Source organism: Monodon monoceros, unplaced genomic scaffold, assembly GCF_005190385.1.
Source record: "Monodon monoceros isolate NGI ecotype Baffin Bay Population unplaced genomic scaffold, NGI_Narwhal_1 Super_Scaffold_6, whole genome shotgun sequence".
Classification (NCBI taxonomy): domain Eukaryota; kingdom Metazoa; phylum Chordata; class Mammalia; order Artiodactyla; family Monodontidae; genus Monodon; species Monodon monoceros.
The window spans coordinates 24,203,931-24,229,905 of record NW_021703783.1 but is presented as its reverse complement, the minus strand read 5'-3'; the positions used below and the strand labels follow the sequence as shown (position 1 = coordinate 24,229,905).

General features: G+C 42.2%; 1 protein-coding gene across 3 annotated transcripts in view; it reads left to right on the top strand.

Moving 5' to 3' along the window:
- The first annotated feature begins 3,534 nt into the window (after positions 1-3,534).
- The window catches only part of TMTC1 (transmembrane and tetratricopeptide repeat containing 1), a 260,748-nt gene continuing 238,307 nt past the window's right edge, over positions 3,535-25,975 (top strand). For 2 of the 3 annotated variants that reach the window (XM_029204345.1, XM_029204346.1), the window contains exons 1-2: positions 3,535-3,983; positions 20,814-20,991. In XM_029204345.1, the coding sequence (XP_029060178.1) occupies positions 3,682-3,983; positions 20,814-20,991 (480 nt within the window). In that variant the 5' untranslated portion in view covers positions 3,535-3,681. Of the gene's footprint in view, positions 3,984-4,122; positions 4,411-20,813; positions 20,992-25,975 lie in introns of those variants that run through there. The other variant, XM_029204347.1, reaches the window with a different exon arrangement.

The following is a 25,975-nucleotide window of genomic DNA, read 5'->3' as shown; positions in this document are numbered from 1 at the left end:
ACAGCTCTCACATTGTGAGTTTTTACTTCAGTCAACAGTTTCTTTATATCCCGGTACCTGAACAGGGTATATTGGGCTGAAATTGCAGTGGGCAGTAATTTGAAATTTGTTTTATTAAATTATCTACTTGCCCTTGATTTATTTTTAGTTGTGTCCCAATTTCTTTCAGAGTTATGGTCCACATTAATTTGTATGAGCCTCAGAGAAGCCCTTCATAATAATTTATGTTTTAAATTGCTCTGAGGGGACAAAAGGTGTCTTAGAAGGTAGTATTGTTCTAATTAGAAATCCTTTAAAAATAATCAGAGACAAAGTAACAAGAATTAACTTAATTTGCTTTGGGGCCTCTTTGTTAGGCAAGGTGAGTGCTTTACACCTTAAGCAGAGGGATAATGAGGTGGCATATCAGTGTAGACCTTCTCTCTCTGACATCAATACTTTTACACTATTTTTCTGTAACACAGAACAGTATTGGATCAGGAAATGGTGGGGCTGCAAAGGAATGGTTTTTTTTTTTTTTTTTAACATCTTTACTGGAGTATAATTGTTTTACAATGCTGTTAGTTTCTGCTTTGTAAAGTGAATTAGCTATATGTATACATATATCCCCATATCCCCTCCCCCTTGCATCTCCCTCCCACCCTCCCTATCCCACACCTCTAGCTGGTCACAAAGCACCAAGTTGATCTCCCTGTGCTATGCAGCTGCTTCCCACTAGCTATCTATTTTACATTTGGTAGTGTATATATGTCAATGCTACTCTCTCACTTTGTCCCAGCTTACCCTTCCCCCACCCCGTGTCCTCAAGTCCATTCTCTATGTCTGTGTCTTTATTCCTGTCCTGCCCCTAGGTTCATCAGAACCATTTTTTTTTTAGATTCCATATATATGTGTTAGCATACATATATAGTATTTGTCAGTATTTGTTTTTCTCGTTCTGACTTACTTCACTCTGTATGACAGACTCTAGGTCCATCCACCTCACTACAAATACCTCAATTTCGTTTGTTTTTATGGCTAAGTAATATTCCATTGTATATATGTGCCACAGCTTCTTTATCCATTCATCTGTCGATGGACACTTAGGTTGTTTCCATGTCCTGGCTATTGTAAATAGAGCTGCAATGAACATTGTGGTACATGACTCTTTTTGAGTGATGTTTTTCTCAGGGTATATGCCCAGTAGTGGGATTCCTGGGTCATATGGTAGGAACTGTTTACTTTTAAAAATTAGTTACTTATTACTTTGTCCTTGAGAGGACTTGAGGTATCTCATTATTTTAAAGTACATTCATCCCAAATTCATCATCCAAACTAAATAGAATGGAGATGCCAGTCAGTCTACAGCCAATCTTGATGAAACTCTCTGTGCTCAGAAACCTGGAATCCTACTTAGAGGTTTCCTTCCTCTTTGCTCCCTTTTATTGTCTTTTTGGAGTCCAGCTTTGTCCTTCTTCATTTCTCTCTATTGTCATGGAGAATTCTGATAACTGTTTTCTTCTAAAAAAGATAACAACTCAGAACAGAACAGGGTGGGCAAGCTGTGCCTCCTACAAGGGTGATTTAAGGGAGAAAAGGCCTGCTCTCTTTAAAAATCTACAATTAGAGGCACTCTTTGGGAGTAAGATATTGTCTCAAGAAAGCCTCTATTAATTGTAGGTAAGGACTGATACATTGGCTTATTACACCTACTATCATTTCAGCAAGGACAAATTCACTGTCTTAGTCAGCTGTTAACTCAGAAGGTTGTTAGACTTTTATGGTATTAATCTTACACACACACACTTACACACATACACAATTGGAGCAGCTTTGGTCATCCAGCCCAGTACCTAGCATATTGTAGCACAACATATACTTTCGTATATTTTTATTAAGTTAATGGGCAGCTGAAGAAGAAAGGCTGTAGTGTGTTCTTTGAGGAGATGGTTGACACAGGTGTGTGTAGGGCCTGGATATGAAAGCTACCCAGGGTTAAAAACTTTTGATGCAAGGATGAATACATTTCTCAGTCACTAATTTCTAAGTCACTAAAAAACAAAGTGAAATGGATAAAAACATCCTGACTTGGAATATATTCGTCTTATTTCATTGAGTTTTCAACTGCTCAGATATATCTTAAATTTTTTAAGAAATAAATTGGTGCCCTAAAGAGTCACAAAAACATTCAGTCAGTATAAGAGTGATTTCTGCCTTTTTTTCTACTCTTTTTCTTTTTTTTTTTTTTTAGATCATCAAAACTCTTAAGGATTTTGGAAGGATGATAATAATATGGCGAATTTTGTATATATTTTAAGTTTCTCTATCTGGATGCATCAGATTCCAGGTAACTTCAATGACACACAGCAATAGAAATTTACAAGGGCCTCAAAGAGTTAACAGATTTTCAAACCTGGACAAATTCTACTGATCCTCATCTCAACGGTATACTTAGCTTATATTATAATTAGTATTTTTTAAAAAAGAAAACAACCGTTCAGAAAAACTGGAAGATGGGAAGCCAAAGCCAGAGGCCTTAAAGCAGTTTGGTTTTTTGTTTTTGTTTTAAATCGTATTGACTTAGCAGGAAGAGTTCAAACACGCTCACAGCGTAGTTAATAATCAGACCCAAGTGACCCATTTAGATGGGAAGAAAAAGTAATTTGCTTGGCATCTCCCAGATTGTTTTAAGAACCGTAGTAAAAAACAAAACGAGGAGGAATGTTTCAGAAGCCAATTCGGAGCCCAAACCCAAACCAAAAATCGAACCTGAGACTTTATAAGGGTGAGCAGAGCAATGGGCGGTAAAGGAAAACAGCCGATGGCTCCTCGGAACAAACCGGGGCAGGGCGGGCAGGAGACGCCCCCGCCAGGGAGACCCTCGCTCGGTTTTCAGAAAGATGCTTCAGAAGCTCCATTTCCCTGCGGTTTCCACCCCCGGAGGCTGCAACCTCTGGTCGCGGGGCGGTGGGGACCGAAAGCCCGGGAAGGAGACCGCGGAGGGGACGACGGGACGCGAGCGCGAAGCGGGGCGGGAGAGCGTGGCCCGCGGGCCGCCCCTGCTGTTGTCCGGGGTGCTGAAAAGCCGGGGACGTCCCGGGCGGCGGCAGCCACTGCTCTCTCCCTGAGGGCGGGCGGGGGGTTCAGGCTGAGCACCTGCTAAACCCGTCCTGGCCCGGGGCCTGGAGGTGCCCACCAGGAGGCCCTCCCCGGACCCTGCTGGGGTACATGTTGGGAGGCGGAGAGCATCTCGGATGCCCCTTCTCCGCCACTCCGGGTAGCCCCGCGCGGCGGCCCCGCGCGGCGACCCCGCTCCACCTGAGCGCTGACTCTCGCCGCCCGGCGCCGCTGCGCCCGCGGGCTGAGCGCGCGACCGGCCGGGGCGCGGGGGGAGGGTGCGGGACATGGGGGCGAAAGCGGCGCCGGTCCCGGGATTGGGGGGTGGAGGCGATTGAGAGCGGGGCATGCGCAGTGGGGCGGAGGAGGTGGCGATGGCCAGGGGAGGCGGGGGGACTGCTGTTTATTTGCAGCTGGGCCAACTCGGCGGCGCAGGCGGCGGCGGAGCGCGGGGCGCTACCGGCAGGTCCAGCTGCCGCCGACTATGCCCGAGCCCACCTTCGGGCAGCCGCCGCGCGCCGCCCGGTCCCCGGCTGGGGACGATGCCAGACGCCCGGGAGAGGCCAGGGCAGCGGCGGCGGCGCGATGGTAGTGACAAGCTCTGCCCGAGGCGGCGGCGGAGACCGCGCGCCCTCCAGGCGGCGGGGCTGCGGACTTTCGGCTCCTGGGGCCGCGGCGCTGCTGGTCGGGGCGAGCTGCCTGTGCTACGGCCGCTCCCTGCAGGGCGAGTTCGTGCACGACGACGTGTGGGCGATCGTCAACAACCCCGACGTGCGGCCCGGCGCCCCGCTGCGCTGGGGCATCTTCTCCAACGACTTCTGGGGCAAGGGCATGGCCGAGAACACCAGCCACAAGTCCTACCGGCCGCTCTGCGTCCTCACCTTCAAGTGAGTCCCTCACCCCTTGCTCGCGGCCGCCGCCGTTTCTCCTCAGCCCCAACCCGGGCTGGGAGAAGTTGCGGGACTGGCTTGGGGGCCGTTTCTTTTCTCGCCGCCCTTTCCCCTCCACGCCTCCCTCCTCTCCAGGCTGCCCACGCCCCTCTGCTCAGTGGTCCTCCGCCCGGCTGCTTGGGGCTCCCGGGGCGGTTCAGGAGGCGCGGGCCGGGACTTGGAATTGAGTTTCTTGTGAGTCTGCGCTCTGGGCGGGCAGGTCTCTGGGGCCAGGGCTGGGAGGGGTCTGGTGGAGCCCACCCGCCTCCGCACAGCTCACCCCCGTGGTACGGTGGCCAAATGAGACCAGCGCGGGCCCAACGAGCTCCGGGCGGGTGGCTGTGGTGGTGAAGCTTCGAAGTTGGGGGTTTCTCGGCGGCTGCTGGTGAGCTGTGCAGACGGGGAGTGTGTCAGCTCCTTGGGAGTCGTGAGCTGCCAGGGCTTGCGTGGGTTTGGGGAGGAGCAGCACAGCGGGCAGAGGCGCCCTCCCGACCTGCAGACTTGGCTGCTCCTGGAGCCTCGCCGATCTTCGGGAAGGGCTCCAGATTTAGACTTTAAAAGGTGCAAAGCAAAGGAAGGCAGGAAAGCGTGGGATCCTCCGGGGGTCCTGCCGTCCCAGTTGAAGTAGTGTTTCTTTTACAATCTCGGAGTCATGATTCAGCATTTCAAGTGTGAATAAGGTGCAAAGGGAATCGGGAGAACGCCAGGGTTTTGCGGGGTGGAGTATTTTCTTGAATTTAAAAGACGGCTAGCTTCAGGTGGAAGGGGAGAAAGGCTGATGCCAGGGGAGTGCTGGCTCGCGCGTCATGAGCTTGACTCAGCTCCTTATAATTTGGCTCAGCATTTAAGCTTATAATGTGCCGGGCAGAACTGTTGAAATAATATTGGTTCAGTAACATCAGCGTTTTAAGCATTTTCCAACGGGTGTAATATGAACCCGTCTTTGTGGTACTGGTCATTCGAGACGGGTAAACAGCTTGAAAAGCCTGCCCAGGCCGGGAGGCCGAGGTCTCTTGACAGGTGGCTGATGACTTAGAAAAGGAAACCAGAGCGATTGTACTTAATTCTTCAACTGAAAGTTGAATGTTTTAAGGCGGGTGAGGAAATAGCACATTTGACTCTGAAGAGAGTATTTTATAAACATTTATCCTTTTGGAAAGTGGTTTTGTTTTTCAGCTGAAAGATAATCTCAGCTACTAAGTTGCTCAGTCCTTTTTTTCCCTAAATGTTTCTTAAAATGGCACATTCTTAGATGGCACGATATGTGTGTAACTTCTAAATTGACCTGCTTTTTCATTTATTACAGAGAGGTTTGTTGATTAGTTTAAGGTGTGGTAGCTCACAGCATGAGGTGTGCTGGGCTTATAACAGCCACGGAGACCATCTCGGTCCCTCCTCTGAGCTTTTTCCATGTACAAAGATCAGGGTCAAATGCCTGTGCCCACTTGTGGAGGGTGGGGAAGAGTGTCTTCACTTCTTGACTTTCTAAAAAAAAAATTTTTTTTTAATTCGTGCGGGAGGTGGCAGGGACAGAAGAGAGAGAAGGGGAGGAAAAGAGTAGACAGTGAGGCAAGGCCGTTGATGAAGAGGAAAGCAGGCGTTGTACAGAACAGGGGCAAAGGAGAAGGAGAATTGAGGGGGCAGGGGGCACCTCTTCATTTATGATGCTCACTGGTTATAAAAAGCAGCCTGGTTGCTAAGATGCATTGCTCTTTGTAGAGTGTGTCTTAGTGGCTGTGTAAGATATACCTTTTTTTTTTGAGAAGATTGAGTTACAAGTCTAGGGTGCACTAACTGGAAAGTAATAGTGCCTCTTCAGAAAGAGAAATTTAACTAACCTTTCTGTACTCACAGGCATTGATTTGAATAAGATGTGGAGGCTTTCTCATCACAGTCACCTGAGGTGAAACTGCATCTTCCAGCGCAATAGCCTGAGGCTGGGCATGTATAAGGGACTACGTTAACGATGTTAGGCCCACACAACTCTGAAGATTGTTGTAAGGAAGGACAGAAAATCACATTTATTAACTATTCAGTGTGAACCAAGCATTGGCCTAGGAACTTTACATAGATCATGACTTTAATGATTTTTATTTTAGGTAATCGGTGAAAACACAAAGTGGCCTTTGAAATATATTCAAACTATCTTAACTGTATCTTAAGCTTGTTTGAGCAGAAATTTTGAGAATTGAAAACCATTCAATTAATTAATGATTAATTTTGTTGTAAGAACACCTAACGAGATCTACCATCTTAAATTTTTAAGTGCACAATATTGTCAGCTATAATGTTGTACAGCCGCTCTGTAGCACTTATTCCTCTAGTATAATTGAAACTATGTACCTGTTGAACAGTAACTCTTGGTGCCCCTCTCCTCTCATCCTGCCCTTGGCAACCACCATTTTACTATCTATTTCTATGAGTTTGACTACTTTAGGTACCTCACATAAGTGGACTTCCGTGACTGGCTTATTTCACGTAGCATAATGCTCTCCAAGTTCTTCCATGTTGTTGCACATTGCAGGATTTCCTCCTTTTTAAGGCTGAATAATATTACATCGTGTATATATATCACTTTTCTTTATCCATTCATCTAACGATAGACACTTAGGTTTTTATATCTTGGTTATTGTGAATAATGCAGTGAACACGGGAGTGCATATATCTCTTCAAGATCCCGATTTCAATTCTTTTGGATATATACCCAGAAGTAGGATTGCTGAATCATATGGTAATTGTATTTTTAATTTTTTGAGAAAACTCTATCCTGTTTTCCATGGTGGCTGCACCATTTTACTTTCTAGCCAATAGTGTACAAGGGTTCCAAATTCTTCACATCCTTGCCAATGCTTACCTTTATTTTTTTCATAAAAGCCAACCTAACAGGAGTGAGGTGATAACTCATTGTGGTTTTGATTTGCATGATTAGTGCATGATTTGCATGATTAGATTTTGATGATTAGTGATGTAAGCATCTTTCCAAGTACCTATTGGCCATTTGTATGTCTTCTTTGGAAAAATGTCTATTCAAGTTCTTTGCCCATTTTAAAATCAGGTTATTTAATTTCTTCTGCTTTAAGTTGTAGGAATTCCTTATGTATTTTAGATATTAACAACATATCAGATATTTGGTTTGCACATATTTTCTCCTCTTCTGTAGGTTGCCTTTTCACTCTGTTGATTTGTTTCCTTTGCTGTGCAAAGGCTTTATGGTTTGATGTAGTCCCACTTGTCTCATTTTGCTTTTATTGTTTGTACTTTTGTTATCACATCTAAGAAACCACTGCCAAACCTAACATCATGAAGTTTTTCCCCTGTGTTTTTCTTCGAGGAGTTTTACAGTTTCAGGTCTTACATATAAATTTTTGATACATTTTTGGGTTGATTTTTGTGTACGTTGTCAGATAAGGGTCTAGTTTCATTCTTTTGCATGTGGATAACCAGTTTTCCCAATACCATTTATTGAAGAGACTGTACTTTCCCCATTGTGTATTCTTGGAACCCTTGTTAAAGATCATTTGACCACATATATGTGGGTTAATTTCTCTATTCTTTTCCATTGGTCTATATGTCTGTTTTTATGCCAGTACTGTACTAATTACTGTAACATTGGAATATATTTTGTAGTCAGGAAGTGTGGTACCTTTAGCTTTGTTCTTCTTGATCTATTCAGGTTCTTTTGTGGTCAGTATGAAATTTATGATTTTTTTCTTTTTTTGTAAAAAATGCCTTGGGATTTTAATAGGGGTTACATTGAATCTGTAGATGGCTTTGGGTGATATGGACATTTTAACAATATTAAGTCTTCCCATTCATGAACATCGGATGTCTTTCCATTTATTTGTGTCTTTAATTTCTCTCATCAGTGATTTGTAGTTGTAAGTGTATACGTTTTTCATCTCTTTGGTTGCGTTTATTCCTAAGTATTTGATTCTTTTTGATGCTATAGTAAATGAGATTGTTTTCTTAATTTTGGATAGTTCATTCTTAGTGTATAGAAATACGGCTGATGTTTGTACGCTGATTTTTGTATTCTGCAACTTTACTGAATTTGTGTATTAGTTCTGATAGATTTTTGGTGGCATCTTTAGGGTTTCTACATATAAGATCATGTCATCTGTAAACAGTGATAATTCTACTTCTTCCTTTCAGATTTAGATATCTTTTATTTATTTTCCTTGCCTAATTGCTCTACCTAGGACTTCCAGTTCTATGCTGAATAGAAATGACAAGCGTGGGCATTCATGCCTTGTTCCTGATCTTAGGAGGAAAGTTTTCAGTTTTTCACTGTTGAGTATGATGTTAGCTGTAGCCTATTCATAAATGTTCTTTTTTATGTTGAGGTAAATTCCCTATAAACCTAGTTTGTTGAGAGTTTTTTACCATTAAATTGTGTTGAATTTCATCAGATGTTTTTTTCTGCATCTATTTACGATGATCATGTGATCTTTATTGTTTACTTTGTTAATGTAGTGTATCACATTAACTGACTTGCTGTGTTGAGCCATCTTGGCACCCCAGTGATAAAAGCCACTTGATCATGGTGTATGATTTTTTTAATGTGTCGTTGAATTTGGTTTGCTAGTATTTTGTTGTGGATATTTGCATCTGTGTTCATCAGGGAAATTGGCCTATACTTTTCTTTTCTTGTAGTGTCTTTATCTGGCTTTGCAAACCCATTTTTTAAAAAACACGTTGAATTTTGAGATAATTGTACATTCCCCTGCAACTGTAAGTAATAATATAGAAATCCCTCATATCCTTTATCCATTTTTCCTGGTGGTAACATCTTGCATAACTATAGTACACAGTCACAACCGGGGGTTGACATAGATACAACCCACAGTTTTTATTCAGGTTTCATCAGTTTTACATATATTCTTTTTCTTTTTGTTGAATGTATATTTAGTCTATGCAGTTTTATCATGTGAGCCTACCATCACAGTTAAGATATAGAACAGTTCTATCACAAAGAGCCTTCATGTTTTCCTATCATAGCTATAGACACCTAATTGATAACAGCTACTAATATGTACTCCACCTCTATGTAATTTTGTCATTTCAAGAATGTTCCATTTAGAACCATACAGGGTGTAAACCTTGAGACTTTTTTGCACTCGGAATAATTCTCTGGAGTTTATTCAGATTTTTGCATGTATCAATAGTTCATTCCATTTTATTGCTCAGTAATATTCCATTGAATGCATGTATCACAGTGTGTTTAGTTATTCATCTGTTAAAGGACTTCTGGGTTGTTTCCAGGTTTTAGCTATTACAAATAGTGCCACTACAAACATTCATTTACAGGTTTTTATGTGAACAAGTAGTTGGTTCTCTGGGATACATGTTCAGGAGTACAATTGCTGGGTCATATGGTAGTTGCATGTTTAGTTTTTTAAGAAACTGATAAACTGTTTTCCATCCATCCTATCAGCAGTGTATGTTTCTCTGCTTCCTCACCAGATTTGGTATTGTCACTGTTTTTTATTGTAGCCATTCTGGTAGGTGTGAAGTTGTGGCTTTAATTAGCATTTCCCTAATGGCTGATGGTGTTAAATTTTTTTTCATGTGTCTATTTGCCTTCTGTATGTCCTCTTTGTTAAACTTTCTCTTCATACTTTTTGTTGATTTTCTAAATGGATCTTTTTCTAAATGTTGAGTTTTGTGGTTTCTTTATACATATTAGATATAAATCCTTTGTCAGATACGTGGTTGGTAAATATTTCCTTCTACTCTATAGGTAGTCTTTTGAGCTTCTTAACAGGGTTTTTCCCTGTGCAAAACTCAAACTGATTTTTTTAATTAAAAGTATTATCTTTGATTTAGTGAATGAACGTCACACATACTAACGGCTAGAAATTCCCTTAAGAATAAACAATAAAAATTTTATTTATTTATTTATAAAGATGTGTAATGCTTTTTTTTTCTTCTTTTTAATTTTTTGGCTGCACCAAAGATCCATACTGGGGATCTTAGTTTCCTGACCAGGGATCAAACCTTTGCCCCCTGCAGTGGAGTCTTAGCCACTGGACCACCGGGGAAGTCCCTGTAATGCTTATTATTATAAAGGTACTTGTGTAGAAAGAGACTATTCACAGTTTTTCTCACATAAGAAATGGGCAGCAGTTGAAGTGAGGAAATGGATTATTAGAATGTCTCCTTTTACCGGTTTGGAGGGCAGGGCACAATGGAAAATGAAGGCAGCTTATGAAGGTGCAGTGATTTGCATCATATCAATTTAGCTAACTGGAACTGCGACTTAGAAATTCCTTTCCTGTGTCGTACAGGGCAAGGGCTGGACAGGAGAAATTTCTTCGAGGTTTGGAAAGTGAAAGTGGTTACCGACGAGGATTGTTGGCCTCCTTAATCAATAGAAATTGAACTGAGGCCAGACAAATTCAGGCAAGGCTTTATTGGGGCCCCTGCTGCAGCAGGGGGCAGTGAGAACAAGCAACAGGTTCCCTTGCCTGTTCTCGCTTCCTGAGGGGGGCCAGCTTGTTCCTTACATGGGGTGAGGGTAGGAGTGTGTCCAGGGGTCAGGCCAGAGGGGTGACTTAGGTGGTTTGCCCACCCATTAGGTGGTGTTGGGTGCAAGGGGCGTGCGCAGCATCCTGTTTGTGCTCAGGGCCCTTCAAAAGTGCCAGTTGGGTTTTTGGTCTCTTTGAATGTTTTATCCAGAATTTGCCCCAGCTGGGCATGCAAGCAGTTATTTTTAGTCCCATATAGTTTCTTTGTATCTTGTTGCTCAAGGAGAGGTTTCTCCAGGTGCAAGCATTGCAGCACTGCAGCAAAGGGTCTCAGGTTCCAGCCTGTCTCAAAGTGGCCATGTTCCCGAAAGTGCAGTCCCACTGCTCACTGCTGGAAAGCCAGTACTTGAGAGGAAAGGTTGGTGGAAAAGAAAGTTTGCTTATTTCGGAGGCGACAACTGGGGGAGAAGGTGGACCCATGTCCAAAGTCCAACTCCCCACTGACAATCAGCGGACAGGAGCTTTTAAAGGGGTGTTTCAGGGATGTATAGGCGGAGGGAGGGGGCCGTGTACAGGAACAGCACAGTCAGCTCTGACAGTCATCTTGAACTTGGTCGTGCGGTGGTGGTCTGATCAGCATCATCTTGATTGTTTTAAACACAGGGTCAGTCCCAGGGTTGGTTTGTGCCCATTTCTTTGAGGCCAGTTCTTGTAATTGTGGCAGTTTATGTGATGGCTACAGCCTGGTCATCAGGTAGTTAACTTCTTCCACCTGATGGGGGTTTCAGGATTTATAAAACAGCTCAAAAGATATGGCTCAGGATATTATCTATAGCCCTTGAGGAGGAACTAAAAGTCCTTGACTTTGCTTAATGACTGAACTAGTCTTGTTTGACTGCTTTCCTTTGCTTCTGCATTTTCTCACTTCTCTGATTAAATTTTTTCTTTGACTAAAGATTTTCTACAGACAAAAGGCGGGCGGAGGACATGGGGTCGGGGCGGGGTGGGGTCTGTCCTGGGAAGGCCACATAGGGTCCTGTTCTGTTTCAGCCATGTACCCACTCAGAAGGTGTGTGTAGGTTTGGTGTGTCGCAGCTCATGCTGGTTGCCCCAGGCTTGCTGAGTAACCTGCTCTGGTGTGCAACAGCAGCTAATTCTGCAGCTCCTCCGGAATTCTCCAGATCTCCTTTAGCTACTTGGAATCATAGTGCAGGTATGTGTGCAGCACTGTGGAGATTGCTGGCCTGTTTGCAAGCCACTGCCATAGTTAAAGTTGGAGCCTAGGAGGCTGCAAGAAACAGAAGTGTATTCTAGTTAATCTTTGTGGGTTCCAGTCCCTCCTTCCTTTCCCCTACTTCAAGTCCATCCTTCCTTCTCAAATGCCTGCCCTGCTGGCGTTCCATTTGTTATAGACACAGGAGCAGCAGCCTTGCATAGGCTATGTAAGGAGTTCCCATGATTGTGGAAGGTCAAAACTCTGCAGCAAATTCCTGCTGCTGTATCATTCCTGATCTGCTTCTCTGGTCAAACTTTAACTGATACAAATAATAATTTATTTGTGTTGCTTGAAGTGAATTTAGAATTCTAATGAATTTCTGTCTCTAGTCAAATCCTCTGTTCAGTCTTTTCATAATCTCATTTCCAAGGGCACACAGGAATATTTTTGGCCTGTTGTAGAGCAGAATCAAAACATCTGTGAAAACTTAATCTGCAGCAGTAACCTTTTTTATTTTTCTTCTTTATCCTTCACTGGCCATGACGTGTTTTTCACTGTGGAATCAGGTGAAGCACATTAAGTCACTTTGTAGACACTGAATTGACACAGAACCAAACCTCGTAATGCCCATAACGCCCACCTTGAAAAATGGTCCTGATTGATATAAAAGGTGCTTAGCTTTTAAAATTTTATTTCCTTTCTACCCCCCTTTCTCTTGAGGAGAAGCTCCTGCTGGATTGTTAGCAGTGCCATTCCATATCAAGAAGCAAGGAGAAGCTTCCTTCAACAAGAAAGCACCAGCGGTTTTTCCATGTTAATGATGGGGAAGCGAAGGCAAATTAAATGACCTCAATTCTCTTTCCAGGTTTAGGCTGTTGAATCATAGTATTCTACTAGTTCGCTATGAAGTTTTATTTTATTGAAGGCTCTGATGGTAATATAAACCAGATGAGTGAAAGGGGCTGGTTTAAAATGTCAGAGTTAAAAAATAGAATATCTTAATATGTGCAGCTGTAAGGATTTGCAACATTTTAATGTTTAGATCTTGAGAGTTTTTTTGCATCAGTTTGCATCTTCTAGTCACAAATGATATGCCAACCATGAAAATCAGCTCTAACCGCTGTGCCCAAAACCTAAAAGAAATGGTGGCATGTTCCTTTTGGTTCTGTTCCTTTTGATTTGACCTCTATGGGAATTCATTTTGAGATAGTCTTGCTACAAGACATAATTTTGTTTTCTAAGTCTGTGATAGGAGACAAGTGAAGACTGTTTAGGATGTTTGACTAGATTGTCTAGGATGTTCAGTGATGGATGTAGTTAAGGAAAAATGTGATTGGAGGCAATAAAGATTTTATAGAGAAAAATGAAAAAAAAAAGTCCTCTGAAAATTTCATGCCAAACTAAGTTTATCTTAGAAACCCCAAGACGTGGAGGTTAGCATCCTTGCCTGTTAGGATATGCTTTAGATGTAAGATAGCCTTTAGGCTACAGTCTGTCTGGTGGTGTAGGAGGGATAGAAAATGAGAGGAATATATTTCTGTATCATGAGGGTATTTATTTATTTATTTATTTTGCGGTATGCGGGCCTCTCACTGTCGTGGCCTCTCCCGTTGCGGAGCACAGGCTCTGGACGCGCAGGCTCAGCGGCCATGGCTCACGGGCCCAGCCGCTCCGCGGCATGTGGGATCTTCCCGGACCGGGGCACGAACCCGCGTCCCCTGCATCGGCAGGCGGACTCTCAACCACTGCGCCACCAGGGAAGCCCCAAACATATATACCTTTGAAAGAAAAAAACATTTGCTAAAAATTGACAGCTCAGTTATAGGTATAACTAACTATATTATATTTGGTGTTGATCTGTTCATTTTTGTTATTTACTGACTCACTTCTGGAAGATTTTTCTTCTGGGACTTGCTTCCTTCTGTGGTCACTGATCTTCCTGCCCTCAGTTTCCTCACCCTTTCTTTGATGCAGTCGCTACTCTGAGTACTATGTGACAACAGAGACTGTAACGGCCTCCTCCTGACCGGCTCCCCTTTGCCTGACCCCTCCCTACAGCTTCCTCAGAGCCAGGTGAGGATGAGTTTTGCTTTGGCCTCAGGGCACCATCTCCCTGCTGCACTTTTGTTTACATTGGTGCCTTGGAACCGCATCATTTTGTTCTTTATATACATGAAGTGATGACCATTTGCTGATTTATTCCTGGTACTGGAGGGAATGCAAAAGAAGAGCAACTAAAATGATTAAGGGCCTAAGGGATTCTCCTTAGAGGAAAAACGAGAAGAACCAGATGTCGTTGTTTATTGGCTGAATGATCTAAGACTGTGGAAAGCATTTAGAAGTATGAGAGCTGTAATGAAGGCAGGAGGTAAGAAGAAGAAAAATGAACGGGGATATAGGAAGACGGGAGAAGTAGAACCGGGCTGTGGAAAGTCACCCGGAAGGTGTTGGAGAACCCATCATTTGAGACACCAAAAACAGAAGATGAGGGGTACATTTAATTTTTTCTTTTCCCAGGTTTATAGTCTTACTGGAAAAGAATGTATGTTGTGTTGTTGCTGAGAAAACTGGATATTTTCTGGCAAGCATGGCAACCATATGCAGCCTTACCTTAAGCTTTGAGACCTGGGTATTGTTGTTCTGAGTATCACCTGTCTTGAATCACTGGGTTGCTTAGGGCAGACCTCTGGGCCCCATCTCAGATCTACTGGCTTAAAATATCTTGGGATGGGATTAGGGAATCAGCAGTTGCACCTAGCACACTGGTGATTGAGAATCCAGGGAAGCACTGGGACTCAGTGGAAGTCTATGCTTAATGAGGTTGAGATGACAAAATCTCCCTGGCATGGCAGAGAAAGGACTCCAGAAGCTCAATGAGATAGGAATGTTGGGGTGCATTTATCACATCGTCTGCACACACCTCACTCTCACCCTCTACTGCATTCCCTGAGAGGGCCAGGTACTTCTCCCTTCATTGAGACATTGAGAAATACATTAGTGAGGGAGTGCCTGCAAGGTTGGGAAGCTCTGTGTTGGCTCTTTTCTGTAGGCCGAGTGTGATATGGGAGATGCTGCCATTGAGGTGGGTTTTCCGACTCCACTGGGGGTGATGGGATCCTGGAGTTCCAGAGGCCAAGTGACAGAGCTTAGCTGCCAAAGACTAGGTGAGAGCATTTGCTATGACAGGCATGGGGATGCGGTGATAATCAGAATGTTTTGACCCACAGGGATCATTGGTGGTGGCATGAAGTAGTCAGGCGGCCCTCTTAAATGTTACTTGATCTATATACCAGGAAAATTGCAGGTTCAGGGCCCAGAACTAGACACGAGTCACGGCGATGGAACATCACGACCTCTCACGCAGTTTCCAGACCCCTGCCAGTTCATTGACATACGGCTGTTTGACTGAAATAGAGTTGGGGTCCCCTTGAGGAGGGACCCTAGTATATTCCCTAGTAGAAGTCTCTTGCAGAGATACAGGCTGTTTTTATTTTTTTCCTAAACCAGAGGTATTTTTCAAAGAAGAAAACTAAAAGAGAGTAATGGGCTTTACCTAGAGCTCTAGGCTGTGAGGTGTGCGTTGCTGGATGAGGGACAACCAATGACTTTCTTCTCCTCTCCAACCCCTCCTCCTGTGGCTGCTTGATGCCAAACTGTGTGACCCTGTGACCTTTCCTGGGAACAGGTGCCTTCCGATTGCTGTGAGCTCGGTATGTCCCCCCCCCCCCTTTCTGGACACTTTTACGAAGAGGCTGAGGATTTCAGACAGAGACGGGGCTCTTTACGTTCTGTTTGCCAAAATCTGGAAGGCTTTCAGCCAGTAGGCATGACTATTAAGATTATTTTAGAAAAAAACGTTGTTTTACTTCCTATTGCTTGGCCTACCTTTATATGAGAAAGGAAGGCTAAATCAAATAAAGTTAGAGATTCTTTGAATAGAAAGAGAAAGATGATCTTTTCCAACTTCCAACTTCATGTAAGTTTATTTGTTCGTCCAGTAAACCTTCACTTAGAATCTACTGTGTGCTAAGTGAGATGGATACAGTGACAAAAAATTAATTTCTAAAAATGTATGAAAATGCTCATAACATTTGAGGAGTGTAGTAAAAGAGTTTTAAAAAACTGATTAAATTCTATGATGGAAGTACGTTCAGGGTGACGTGGAACCTGAGAGACTGTCCTCTCTAGGTGGTGTTTAAGGTAGGCTGTTATCGCATCTCTGTGTGGACGTTTCTGGTTATCCCAAACACCGATTCTAGTTTTAGATCTTACATCTTTGAGCTGAAGTCTGCCTCTCAGTAGTTAGTTAGCAGGCCCCGTGGCAAACTGTGAGTACTTGAACCACCTAAATGGGCACCCAGGTATGTCCATGCAGCCATGGAGGCCCAGAGTTGCCAGGTCTTCTAATATTTGAAGAGAAGCTGGAAGTTTTTATATGAAATCACCTATTTTATTGTGTGATGAGCATGCACCAGGCACTGTGCTAGACACTGGGGATGTAGCCATGAATATGTCAGAGAGCCTTTCCCCTGGAGAGCTTGGTATCATTTCTGTCTGCCACCTTTCTCCAGGTTGAGTGTCCCCCATTTCCTCAAACCTATCTCCCTGAGACATCACTTAGAGACCCTTCCCCCAGCATCCTGGAGCTGTCCTGTGAAGGTGCTCTGGCGTTGAAGTAGCACCCTGAGGGGCTGCTGCCCCACATTGGATACCACCCATGTTCCCTTTCCCACTTGCACAGAGAATGCCTCCCTCTTCCTTATCTCTGTACCTGGTAGGTTCTCCTACTGCTAGAATTCTCTCACTTTTAATCATCTTTCTCTGTTTCTCCTCTCTTTCACCTGCTATGCTGTTAACTCTTCAGTAGCCAATGCTGTGTCTTCTCTTTGTATCTCTGGGCTCCACGTTATACCTGGCATCTAGCAGTTGCTCAATAAATATCTGTTGGAGTGAATTGAAATGAAAAATATTGACTTAGGCGGTTCCCTGACTGTCTATTGGTAGTTTGGTCTGTTTCGGTAACCAGGACACAGTAACTCGGAGCTTAGGATAGACTAACAGCCCTTGGACATACCATGTGTAGAGTTTTAATCTGGATTGCGAATATCTTGTTCTCTTTTATGTCCAAATGTGGGTCTTTACTGTTACCCATATTCTGTCGAATCCTGTTAGAATTAAGTAACAACTTCAAGCATTTAAATTCTTTGTGAAACTCAGTCTCCCAGTACAGTAACTAACTCTCCTTCCCAGATACACGCCTTCTGCAGGCTTGGTTAGCATATACTATAGGTTCATTTAAGATTTTGGTAAAAATATTGAACAGCTCAGAGATATTATCAGAACCCTGTGACGTACCCTGGAGGTCTCCATCTGAGGAGACATTGATTTATTATTCACCACTCTTTGTGTGTGCTCAAACCTGTCTTATTCTATCTTGTATGCAAGGAGATCCTGAGAGATTCTGATAAATGTCTTTGTTAAAATAAAGATGTGATGCATCTATCACATCCCGTCTCCTATTAACATGTGAATTAGTCAGTTAACTCCCTTTTTGTGAACCCGTTAGCTCCCAGAATCAGATTCTTTTTCCAGTGCTCACAAATAGAATAAGTTCTAAAATTTTGTCATCATTTCATCTTAAGCTCACTTGTCTATAATTTGGAGAGTTCTTTCTCCATCTTTTAGACATTTAGAAAACTCTCCTAATTCTAGATTTTTGGTGATTTCTCAAAGCTTAGATTCACTAGTGTCAGGTACCATGTGAGAGGCTTTCACACTGCTACCTCATCACTGCAGTGGTTCCCCATTCAGCAATTAAAAAAAAATATTTTGGCATCTACTTGAATCCACTTAAAACACCAAGCACTCTGTCCTAACCAATTTCCAGATATAATCTATATGGATAACATCTGCACATTTTCAGATATGATACATATGGACACAAAGGTGACTCATGCCTACTATTTTGTATCATTTTGGAAGGGGAAAGGAATGTATGTTAAGTACCTCATAAAAGTGTGGTAATACAGTAATACGGTCGGTCGTCTTCAGTGATGCTTTTTACTTTCCAAATGGTTGAATAACAAATAAATTAGAAAAATAATAGGTCTTTTGTTTTCTTTTTAGAAACAGTGCTATTATTTGTAATCCAGAGGTATGATCTAAAGTATAATATGTGTGGGAATAGTCAAATCCATAAGGGTTTTGGTTTATTAGGTGTCTTTCCTTCTCTGTATTGCCGTTTTTGTAATTAACACAGTGAGGTGCATCTTTTAGATTGACAGGGCCATTTCCATCTCTTCCTCTACTCACACTCACAAGACTTCTTGTGGGAGTTCGCTCCCACACCAAGCAATTCTCCGACACCTGCTGGGTGTCCTAGAATTCGATTCAGTCCTGACACTCCCTACCTGGAGTTAGCATCAGATCCGCCCAGGTAAGGGCTTGGTTCTACACGATTGCCCCACTTCAGACACCAGTCACAAGTACTGGGTCCCCAGGTTACCCCCATTTATGTCTGACCTGGCTACAAGTTGGGGGTTCCCAGAACCCCCTCCTCAGCTTTGATAATTTGCTGTAATGGCTCACAGAACTCAGAGAAACACTTATGTTTACCAGTTTATTACATAAAGAAGGGTATGATAAAGTGTACAGATAAACAGCCAGGTGAAGTGATGCACAGACTAAGGTCTGGAGGGTCCTGAGTGCAGAAGCTTCTGTCCCTGTGGAGTTGGGCTGCATCACTCTCTGGGCATGTTGATGTGTTCACCAACCTGGAGGCTCTCTGAACCCCATAGTTCAGGGAATTTTATGGAAGCTTCATCACGTAGGCATGATCGATTATTAACTCAGCCTCCCTCACCTATGCCCTCCCTGAGGATGGGGGTAGGGCTGAAAGTTCCAAGCTTATAATCGCACGTGATCTTTCTCGTGACCAGCCCCCATCCTGAAGCCATCCAGGAGCCCAGTAAAAGTCACCTCATTGGAACAAAAGACACTCCTATCTCCCAGGGAATCCAAGGGATTTAGGAGCTCTGTGTCAGGAACCAGGGCCAAAGACCAAGGATTAGAACAAAAGGTGCTCCCATTGCTCTTATCACTTAGGAAATTGCAAGGAATTTACGAGCCCAGTGCCAGGAACTTGGGGGCAGAGACCAAATATTAAAACAAAAGACGTTCCTAGCACTTGTATCACTTCGGAAATTACAAAGGTTTTAGGGCCTCTGACCAGGAGTTGGGATGAAGATCAAAATATATATTTCTTACTATATCACAATATCACATATATATGTATATATATTTTTGAATACTTTTCTGGTTATTTCCTTACAGAAAATTCCTAGAAGTGGAATTTTTGGCCAAAAGTTGTATAATTTTTAAAGCCTTTGATACATGTCGACAACCTAGAGACCTTTCAGTTTGGGCACCCACCTACCACATGTGAGATTGCCTGTTTTCTCTCATTGAGATGGGTGTGAATGAATTTTAAATGAATGGCTTAGCTGGTCTGGAAAACTCAGCCTGATGAAGTGAGAAACAGTGTAAAATCAACCTCAGGGGGATGGGCTGTCAGGGAACTGCACCCCTGTTCCCCGAGGATAGGGACTTGGTCTTGTCCTTCTCAGAGCTCCGCCATCCTGAGCTTTCTGATTTCCGGCAGCTCTATCGGCCTGTGGGCGTACTCTTGTACTGGAATGGGAGGGATGCTGTTCTCCCTTCTTTAGCTGGATGTGCCAGTCCCCTAGTTCACTGCCCTTTCCTCTTTCCTTCTGAATGAGGTATTTCACACTGGGCTCCTATCTTAAGGATCTTGGGGGTGTGCACAGACTCATGGGTCTGTCAACACAGCTGTCTGGAATCTTGCTTTGGAGCCCTGGAGTTGGATCCCTCACAGCAATTCATTTTTCTAGGCTTAGTTAGGACCATGGTTACTTCAGTGGGAATGAAAATTGAGTTGATTAAGTGACTATGACATTTAGATTCATATGTCCAAATAAAGCCTGAGATGTTTAAAATTCTGTAGGTTAAAGCTGTGTATGAATCAAGTCAAGTGTTTAGAATATGCATATGCCATCGCTAAAGCTGACTTTTAGATTCTTCATTGTTTTTGGCAAACAGGAGGTGTTTGTGTAGGAGAAGCAGATCAAGAGCATGAGAATAAAGATGTGGTATTACTGTTTTGGTAAACTGGGCTGGAGTCTAGACAGCTATAGGCAGTACCACTTAGGGTGTGTATGCTCTCCCAAGAGAACCCTTCCCTATACAATTGTATCTTTTCTATAACCCTACAGACTCAGTTGGGGACATTCTGTCCTGTTTTTAAATTAAAGGCTACCTTCAGAAGTCTCTCTGTTGTGCATTTCTGTCTTAGGAAAGTGTTTTTTAAGATGTTGAACAATTAATTTCCCTTCTCTTTGTGGTTCTCTTTTTAGTTTCTTTGTTGTAATCCTAGAATTCAGATTCTGAGATCTATAGGAATTTATGTTAGAAAACATTTAATACAAATTCTGAAATGCTATGTTCTTTCTCATCCTTATAATTTCTGCTACAGCTGGTAATTGTGGATAGGTGCCCTGAAGATCCCTTGTGGAGTGGTAATTAACGATGATTCCTTGTGCGTAATCTGAAAATTTGGTTCCTGGTGGCACCGTAGGTGAGAGAACACAGTCATACCTGGTTTGTCTCAACCTTGACCACAGCCGCAGTTTCCTGCTCTCTTTCTAATCTGTGGTGGCCATAGCTCTGACCCACAGCGCTGTGGACTTGCCTCTAACACTCAGCTGCTCAGGAAGAGGTGGCCATGGTACTGGGGGGTGTTTGTATCAGCCAGGGAGTGAGGGAAAAAGGGGTGGCGTGCCTGTCTGCCTGCCTTCTCAGTGAGGCCACAGTTTTCCGAAGTAATATTGTATTGCATTTGCCGTGATTTCTGCAGATAGCAAAATTTTTAGATAGGAAAAAAATTACACTCAGATGCACAGAATCACCTGATATTGGGAATCATTTAAAAATAATTAGTTGAATAACTTATCTTTTAAAAGGATGGATTTCCTTTGTTTGTGCTTATGCTCTGTTTGTAGCTAATTCAGTTTTTGTTTCTTTTTACAGGCTAAACATCTTTTTGACTGGCATGAACCCATTCTACTTTCATGCAGTAAATGTCATTTTACACTGCCTAGTGACCCTTGTGCTGATGTACACCTGTGACAAAACTGTCTTCAAGAATCGTGGACTTGCTTTCGTTACGGCATTGCTTTTTGCTGTGCATCCTGTTCACACAGAGGCGGTGAGTGTCACTGGAACTCAATGAAATAATGAAGCAAAAAAGTGATCCTGGGCTTCCTGGTGGCGCAGTGGTTGAGAGTCCGCCCGCCGATGCAGGGGACACGGGTTCGTGCCCCGGTCCGGGAGGATTCCACGTGCCGCGGAGCAGCTGGGCCCGTGAGCCATGGCCGCTGAGCCTGCGTGTCCGGAGCCTGTGCTCCGCAACGGGAGAGGCCACAACAGTGAGAGGCCCGCGTGCCGTAAAAAAAAAAAAAAAAAAAGTGATCCTTTTCCCCTTTCGAAATCATGTGAATTTAAAGCTCTACTAAAGTGTTTATATATAAATCATTCTGCTTGACAACTTTTCTTTCTGAATGTTCAAATGGCCTTTACTGCACCTTCAGGATTTCACACCTGTTATTCACACCTGTTATTATTACAGGTGGTAATAAATGACCACAGTTCTTTATCTGCAGAAAATTTAAGTCCTAATGTGTTTTAAACAGCAAGGGGCATTTTGAGATACTTACGCTGAGTCATTGTTCGTGCTCTACAGTTTTTTAACCTTTTCTCACTCTGCTTTATGTTTATAATATTCATGATGCTCAACTGTAAGTGCTAGGTGAGAGACTATAAAAAGTTGAACTAACATTCTTCAAGTTAGACACATTTAGGAGACTTACCGTCAGTTTTCCAAGTTATTTAATATGAATTGTAGTTATTTGGTGGATAATGAGAAATTTATTTAGAAAATATAGATAGTTTAGACCTGTGCTCTTATTTAAAATACGGACTTAATCATGCACCAAGATGGCGTCATCCAGCTAACCTTGTTTCACATCTCTATAACCACAGTTGGTTTATTTCATGTGTATTGCTAGGGGTGGATGAAGACTTTCCAAGGGGTATGTGGGTACCACAGTTTTAAAAGAATTGTTTCCAGAGGCTCAGGTTGCATCCGGACACTTTCCTGCAGCTCACATCTGGGTCTGAGTGCACACCTGGGGGAAAGGTGTCAAATTGATTCTCCTCTCCCTGTTCCCCTTTCAATTGCCTTTTTCTTATTTAAAGAAAAATAAGGAATGTCTTGCATACATTTACTATGCCCCAGGGGTACAAACAGGCACCTTACAATGAAACAATTTGATATATTGGTGTCAGCCAGGTCTCCTCTAATTAAGGCATCATAAACCCAAAGTAGGGCTTCCTGTCTTTTTCTGTCTTTACATATTTCTGTGAGGAATGCAGCATGGCATTAGAAGTAGGCTGTGGTGGCCTGTGAGATTCTGGTTGTCATGGGGATGTATAATATGTTCATTTGATCTGACACAAGAAGCCTGATTTGGCCAATTGGATTAATAATGAGAAATGGTTAGGCCATATGATTTACGTTTGCCACAAACAAAATTCTAAATCTGTAAGCTCAATGTTTTGACACAAGTGAGAGTGATAAAGAGCGAGTGATAAAGAAGAAGATGATTTTATAAAAAATTACTTTCTTAAGGGTACTTTTTCCAGCCCTTTCTGGGTATTTTGGACTGAACAAGGTACCTGTAAGTGGAAGACTATTAAGTATAAGTAATAGTCCTTTACAGAGTCTCAGTCAAGCCTTTTTGCTGTACTTCTGAGAAACTGTGAAAGCAAACGAAACTAATAACAGGTAACTCTAATGATGGATACATTTCATTTATTTGCTTTCAGCCAGATTAAAGGAGAACCTGATAGAATTGTCTGCTGGTAGATCATTAAACATTATGCAAGATGATAGATCACCATGATTTTTCAAATAACTTGGGTGTTCAAAGAGTTAAGTCACTGTATAACATGGCTACTTCTGTCCTCATTTATGTAAGCAGTGTTTAAATACAAAAGCTATGGATAGAACTGATGCCGCATGCTTTCTTATTCTAACAAAAAATCATATTCAGTCATAGATAACTGAATTTATTAAAAAGACAGCTACAACTGTATTATTAAGAGGTGTATTTTTATATTTAATAATTATTTATCATTTTTTCTAACTTAGGATGTATTTAATAATTGAAAATAATAGTAATTGGACTAATAATACAAAATTGAAAATTAGCACTTAGGTGTTTTGATCACAGGAAATTTAAAAAATAAATTGAATTGCATATGTATTTTTACTACAGAGAGAGATAATAAATATAATATTTAAAAATGTAACTATAACACATTAAGAAAAAATGCTGAGGGAAATAAAATGGAAATATGAGTTTAAGGGGAAAGGGTGTAAAATGTCTATCATTTAGAGAAGAGCCTGTTCATATTTGTGTAAGGGGAACATGATGAGCTTCAAATTGCTGTGGTATGTTTCAGGTGCATTTGGTACATTTAAAGGAGTAACATTATGGCGTTATTTTAAAATGTCAGTTTCTAAAATGCACAAGAAGTTAGATCCTTTGAATTATTTAAAATTATGATGAAAAATTTTAGATGTGAATTTTAAAAGATGAGAGCAATGCATAAGTTTTCAATATGATTGTTAGATGAAGAGAAATAATCAAGGACCACTACTCCTAGCCATATAGAATATATGACACCAGGTCAGTGGCAATGTTTTAATCTAAGCCCATCAACAATATTATGTTTCTGACAAATAATTTCATAAGTAGAGTTAAAAATTCGTGCTTAGAGTGTCTTGGAGAAAATTTTTGTAGGAAAGAACAAATGAGTAGAATAAGAATGGTCCTAATTCTGTGCTTGCAGAGAGGGAGAGCATAAAATGCAGGTAATCTCGGGCAGTGTGATCATGAGCTAGCTGGAGTTCTAAGAAAAAAGGAAAATCCTGTTAGCAAAATGATCTGTAAGAAAGGGTTTCACAAATACCGTATGCTGACACATATATATGGAATATAAAAAAAAATAATGGTTCTGAAGAACCTAGGGGCAGGACAGGAATAAAGACACAGACATAGAGAATGGACTTGAGGACGTGGGGAGGGGGAAGGGGAAAGCGGGACGAAGTGAGAGAGTAGCATTGACATATATACACTACCAAACATAAAACAGCTAGCTAGTGGGAAGCAGCTGCATAGCACAGGGAGATCAGCTCAGTGCTTTGTGACCACCTAGAGGGGTGAGATAGGGAGGGTGGGAGGGAGACGCAAGAGGGAAGGGATATGGGGATATATGTATATGTATAGCTGATTCACTTTGTTATAAAGCAGAAACTAACACACCATTGTAAAGCAGTTATGCGCCAATGAAGATGTTAAAAAAAAAAAAAAAGGTTTCAAGCAGCTTTTGTACTAATCGGAAAAAAAAAAATCCATGGTAACACAATTATGGGGACAAAGGAGCCCGAGAGCTAGACATTTATTTGGGGAAAAATCTTAAAGAAACTATTTGCATTCACAAGGAGATGGGGGAGGCATAAGAAGGCAAAGAAATTTGACCTGTATAATAAACTATACTGGAAAGTAAAATCATGAGACTGTTATTTAATTATAGATATTAGCTCAGGTTTCTAGAAAGGAGGGCAGAGAAATAGAGAAAAAGAAATGTGTGTTATGAAAACATAGTGATACATTATTTAAGAAAAAGAAAAACAGACCATAGTGTGATGAAAGAGGAAGTTAGTAGGATGTGTCTCCTCTTTGTTAAACAAGAACAAAAATGAGACCATAAATTACAGCAGGAAGGATGGAGGGCTTAAATTGCGGGGAGAGGTTTTAGTGTAAACATGTTGATATGATTAAGGATTTGCTTTCTTAATTACGTAACCAACAAATTGTTAAACGAATGCTTGCTTAGTGCAGGCCCTCTGCTAGGTGCCAAGGGGGTATGTGGGTGGGCAGTGGGGTCGCTACCCACAGTTTGTTCATAAGCTCCTAGAAAAGCCAAAGAGCATACACATAAATACGTATAAGACAAAGCAATATGTTGTAATAAAACTGAAATTCCAGCGAAGGGAAAAATTATTTCCAGTTTAAGTAGAGAGGAATAAATTCATTTAGTTACGTAATTTTTCAACAAATATTTGAGTGACTATAATACAGTCAATCAGTGCAGGGCTATAGCAGTGAATAAGATAGACCTAGAGCTTTCCTCATTGACGGCCTTGTGATTCTTGGGTTTCCTGACAGTATATTTCTTGGGAAATCTATGTTTTTCGGAATCCCGAATCACGAGAAAAATCAGTAGAGAAATTGGGAAAACGGGGAGATCATTGTAATTCTCCTATGAGAATTAAAACTTAACAATCATCACAGAGACATTACTGTTTGAAGGAATGCACTTCTGTCCAGTCAAAAGCAAGAGCAAGAAATGCTGACACATGGAGTTGAAGGTTAGGGTTGACGTTTCCACAGCTGGGACAAGAGTACTTAGGAGAAAATTGGTCATGATCTCATCAGCCAGTTTGGCTTTCAGCTGTTGCCATGTGTTAAGTATGTGTTCCTGGCTTAGTCTGCCACCAATAGAACTCATTTTGCAGGTAAAATAATTAATAAATATAATAGCGATAGTCCAAGAAATAACAAGTTTTGGGGGCAAATTAAGTCCTTACTTGGCAGTTTCCACGTGTGATTCTGTTAAGCCTGCTAGGAGGTCTGAATGTTACATTATTTGAATTCTACTCAATTATGTTCACTGATTTTTTTCAAATGTTTGAATATTTGTTAAAGGAATACAGTTCCCAGGTTACAGCTACCTGCTTGGTGATGGAAACCTGAAGCTTAAGGGAAGAAATACATGCTCTCCATCTCTTTGTATATTTGACCAAGTCCTTTTGTACTTCCCAGCACCCTAGGTTCAGCCTGCATTGTCACGGGATCAAGCCCAAGGGGTGACAACTTGATGTTCCATCTTTGCTTCTTGTTGCCCACTCCCACCCCCTTTTCATTTATTCCATGCTCTCATCACTTTAACCTCCCCTTCCAGGAACACCCAGTATGCTTTCAGGACTCTCTTTCCTCTGCCTGGAATGCTTCTGCATTCCCTCTCTGGCCCAAGATTCACATCCCCCTGTCTTGAGTTTCCTG